Source organism: Empidonax traillii, unplaced genomic scaffold (assembly GCF_003031625.1).
Source record: "Empidonax traillii isolate 1590-97213 ecotype Southwest subspecies unplaced genomic scaffold, ASM303162v1 scaffold584:size400879, whole genome shotgun sequence".
NCBI lineage: Eukaryota > Metazoa > Chordata > Aves > Passeriformes > Tyrannidae > Empidonax > Empidonax traillii.
Window position 1 is genome coordinate 392,648 of NW_020955777.1, and position 3,597 is coordinate 396,244.

Genomic DNA, 3,597 nt, shown 5'->3' on the forward strand with positions numbered 1-3,597 from the left:
TCCGCATCGTTGACAGCATTCAGAGGTAATGCAGAGAGCAGGCTGGGGAGGTGGTTTTTGGGGAGGGGGCACTCTGTGCCAGAGGCTGGCTGGGACAGTGCCCTGAGTGCCCTGCATGGCCCCTTTGGGGCCACCATGGCCACTCCACAAAGCCTCCCCGGGCCTTGTCCCAGCATGCCTGGGAGGAGCCCAGTTGCCGCAGCCTCTCAGGAGGCTTGGTTTGTTTATGTGGGGAGCATTTGGTGGCTGGGGTGTGACAACAGAAATGTCCAAGAGCCTCCCCACAGCAGGTGTTGTGACCCATTTGCTGTAGGTTCCGGGTCATCATGAACACCCTGATAAACATCGTCCCGACGATGCTGACTTTTGGTGGGCTGACTCTGGTAAGAAATCCTGGTCTCTTAGCTCAAAGCACTCCAGTCTTACAGGAATGTGTCTTAACTCTCCCACTCGTGCTGTTTCCAAGGGGATAAATGCAAATCCCTGGATGGCAGGCCCTTGGAACTGTAAGTGTCCTTTTGATCCGTGGTCATTGCTCAAGCAAATGTGTGCAGAGGGGCTGGGTTCCTGCTGGCTCAGGATCTTCCTTGGATCCATGGGGCAATGAAGGAGTTCTGGCTTTGCATCAGAAGGAATCAAATGTGGTTTGGGCAAGAGGCTGACTGAGAAATCTGGTTCTCAAATGATTTCCTAGAATCGGCTTCTGTTGTGATTTGGGAATGCTTCCTTTCCATATATTTATAGTTCTTGGCTTATTATTCCTGCCTGGTGGCTGCTGTTGGGTGGCTTGGGTCTCTTGGACTCTGTGCAGCTCCCCAGCACCTCGCTGTGCCTGTGGAAACCGGGAAGCCTGCTGGGATGCTAAGCTTGCCCTGGAGCTCAGCTGCTTGCTGGAGAAGCAGGTGACGGGGTTTCTCTTCCCAGGTTGTGTATTGTGTGTTTGCTATCATTGGCATGGAGCTGTTCCATGGGAAGATCCAGTTCTTCCCGGCCGACTCCAGCGCTCCCCACGCGCTGGCGTGCGGGAACGCGGCCCTGAGGGACTCCCTGTTTGCCCGGGGCAAGTACTGCAAGAACAACTTCAACGACTTCGCCTCCTCCTTCATCGTCCTCATGGAGCTCACCGTGGTCAACCAGTGGCACGATATCCTTTGTGGTCCCACCCGCAGCTTGGGCAGCAGGGCTCGGTGATCCCTGTGGGCCCCTTCCCGCTCAGGTTATCCTGTAAGCCATGCTCTGCTCCTCCCCTGCTACTGCACACGGACAGGCAACAGGAAAGTGGTCTGTGCTGTGGGGTTTTGTGGGTGGTCTTGCCTGGTTCTTCCCTCAGCACCTTGTTCTCCTCCTGCCCTCCCATCCTTAACTCCCACTCCACTCTTTGCCAACGCGTTTGCCAACGTGACGGTTCAGCCTGCCAAGCTGTACTTCATTGCCTTCCACATTGTGATGGTGATAATCATTGTCAAGTGAGTTTTGGGTTGATTTCACCCGCTTTGGAGGGAAGAGGGGCCCGTCCCCCTGCCAGGGCACTGCTGGTGGTCCCAGGGTCACCCCTGCTGTGCCACCCCTGAGATGGGTGGGATGTGTTCCGAGGGATGTGCTACATCCTTGTCCCCACTGAGTGCTGCTCTGTCGTAGAGCTCCCCATCTCCAATGGCAGGAGGGGCTGGAATGCTGGGAAATGAGCCTGGGAATACTGAGACAGTCAGAGGTGCCAGTAAGGAAACGCTGCCGTGTAATTCTGCTCATCATTTCTTTCAGCATCTTCGTGTCCTTCATCTTGGAAGCTTTCTTTGTGGAGTACTCCCTGGAGAAGAGTGAAGTGGAAACTGCCATTGAGCAGAAAATCCAGGAGCTGGGAATGGGAGTTCAAGAGTAAGCCCCCCTAAATGGGTAGAGCTGGGTGTGGCTGACAGGGGCTGTGGGACTGGAGGGAAAAGCCACCCTCTGTGTTGAGGTGTGAGCTGAGATTCCTCTTCCCTGTTACAAAGCTCTGGCTCCTCAGCCGTGCAGGCCAGGGCATCGTCCTCCCTTGGCACTGCTGGTGTTCCCCCTGCCCTGGAGAACCCATCCCTGCTGGGATCACGTGGGACCCTGGGATGGGATGTGCCCCCCTTCCCAGGGTAACCTGCAGCCCCTCCTGTGCAGGGATGAGCTCCGGGATGAGCAGCTCCTGGATAACATGGAGAGTGACGAGCACGAACTTGAGGGGGAAGGTGGGACGAAGGCACAGCCCAGAGGGCTGGTGTTTAAAATTGCCTCCAAACGTAAGTGTGTCCTTCCAGTGTGTCCAGGCCTTTGGGAAATCTCCCAAGCTTTCCTGCTTGCCCTATAAAAGCAGCTAAACCCACCTGGAGACTTTGGGAGAAATGCAGACACTAATGTTTGCTATTTCTTTTTATTTCTGTAGCAACTTTTCCTCTTCTCCCTGGGCCCTTCTGTGTTCCTTGTCCTCATTTACCCACCCTCAGAAGACACTGCCTTGGTGGCTGAGCAGTTCCTGCATTGCCAAGAATCCTGTTTTCCTTTCTCCTTCCTCTATGGACTTAGCATTCCTCCTGGCTTGGATCACGGGGTGACTATATCCTCCTTTCTGCTACTACTTTCCCTTCTCCTCCTGGCTCTCTTGCTGTTCCTCGGCAGCTCCCCAAGATCCCTCTTGGCTGGCTGGGATCAGGTGTCCATTGTGAGGGAATAGAAGGGGTCAAAATCCTAAATAATGGTCTTATGTGTGGGAATAGAGGGGCTTAAAATCCTAAATACTGCTTTTACCCTTGATGAGCACCCACAGTGCTTGAAATATAAAAATATATTCGTATATATATGGGTGGAGTACCTTGGAATGTAATCTGGGGGCTTTCCCTGTCCCCCCAGGATACAGGACGGTGGATGCTCTGCTCCAGCGCATGTTTGAGGCAGAGATTCCCCTGGAGGACGAAGGCCCTTCCTTTGAAGAGATCCTGAACTTGTCCCCCAGCGCTGCCGTTCCCAGGAATCCGAGTTTGGAGAGCGCGGCGTGACGGGCGGGGCGGGAGGGAGGAGCCGATTGCCGGCTCTCCAGGTCCCTGCAGTTGTTCCCTGGCTGCTCCCGTGCGGGGCCCGGGTCACGCGGTGGAAGGGGCAGCTGGTGCCCCAAACAGCTCCGTCATGCAAAGGAGCTTTATCCCATGTACAGTCTGTAAATGCCGGGATTGGAAGGCGGAGGGGGCTCGGGGGATCCGGCTGTGCCGGGTGTTATGGGATAAGTACTTTTGTAACTGGAATTCTGTATGGCAGCACTTTCCTATGCAGCTCTGGAGCAGTGTACGCTGAGGGCAGTGGCTCTGGAGCACAATAAATCCAGCAGTGTGCAAAAACAACAGCGTGTCTTGGAGTTACTGGTGGGAGAGGGTCTGGGATCCTGGGAATAGGGCTGGGATGGGGCAGGAGCTGGGGGCTGCTCCTCACTCTGAGACTGCTGACTGCACAGCCTGACCCTGGGCTGGGAGGAATCCCAATGGGATTGGTTTTTTGGCCCAAGACAAACTTTCCGAAGCTGGGAGCAAGGCAAGTGCCAGGGCAGAAAACTCCAAGGGGCTGGTGGGAAGGGCTTTCTCC

The 3,597-nt window shown here is 55.2% G+C and overlaps 1 protein-coding gene across 1 annotated transcript in view; it reads left to right on the forward strand.

The window, feature by feature from the left end:
• Window positions 1-3,359, forward strand: part of LOC114064821 (two pore calcium channel protein 2-like) — a 12,193-nt gene extending 8,834 nt beyond the window's left edge. The window contains exons 13-19 of the mRNA XM_027898202.1: window positions 3-25; window positions 314-383; window positions 925-1,144; window positions 1,376-1,466; window positions 1,762-1,875; window positions 2,149-2,267; window positions 2,875-3,359. Coding sequence (XP_027754003.1) covers window positions 3-25; window positions 314-383; window positions 925-1,144; window positions 1,376-1,466; window positions 1,762-1,875; window positions 2,149-2,267; window positions 2,875-3,020 — 783 coding nt within the window. The 3' untranslated portion in view covers window positions 3,021-3,359. The remainder of the gene's footprint in view (window positions 1-2; window positions 26-313; window positions 384-924; window positions 1,145-1,375; window positions 1,467-1,761; window positions 1,876-2,148; window positions 2,268-2,874) is intronic.
• The last annotated feature ends 238 nt before the right edge of the window (window positions 3,360-3,597 follow it).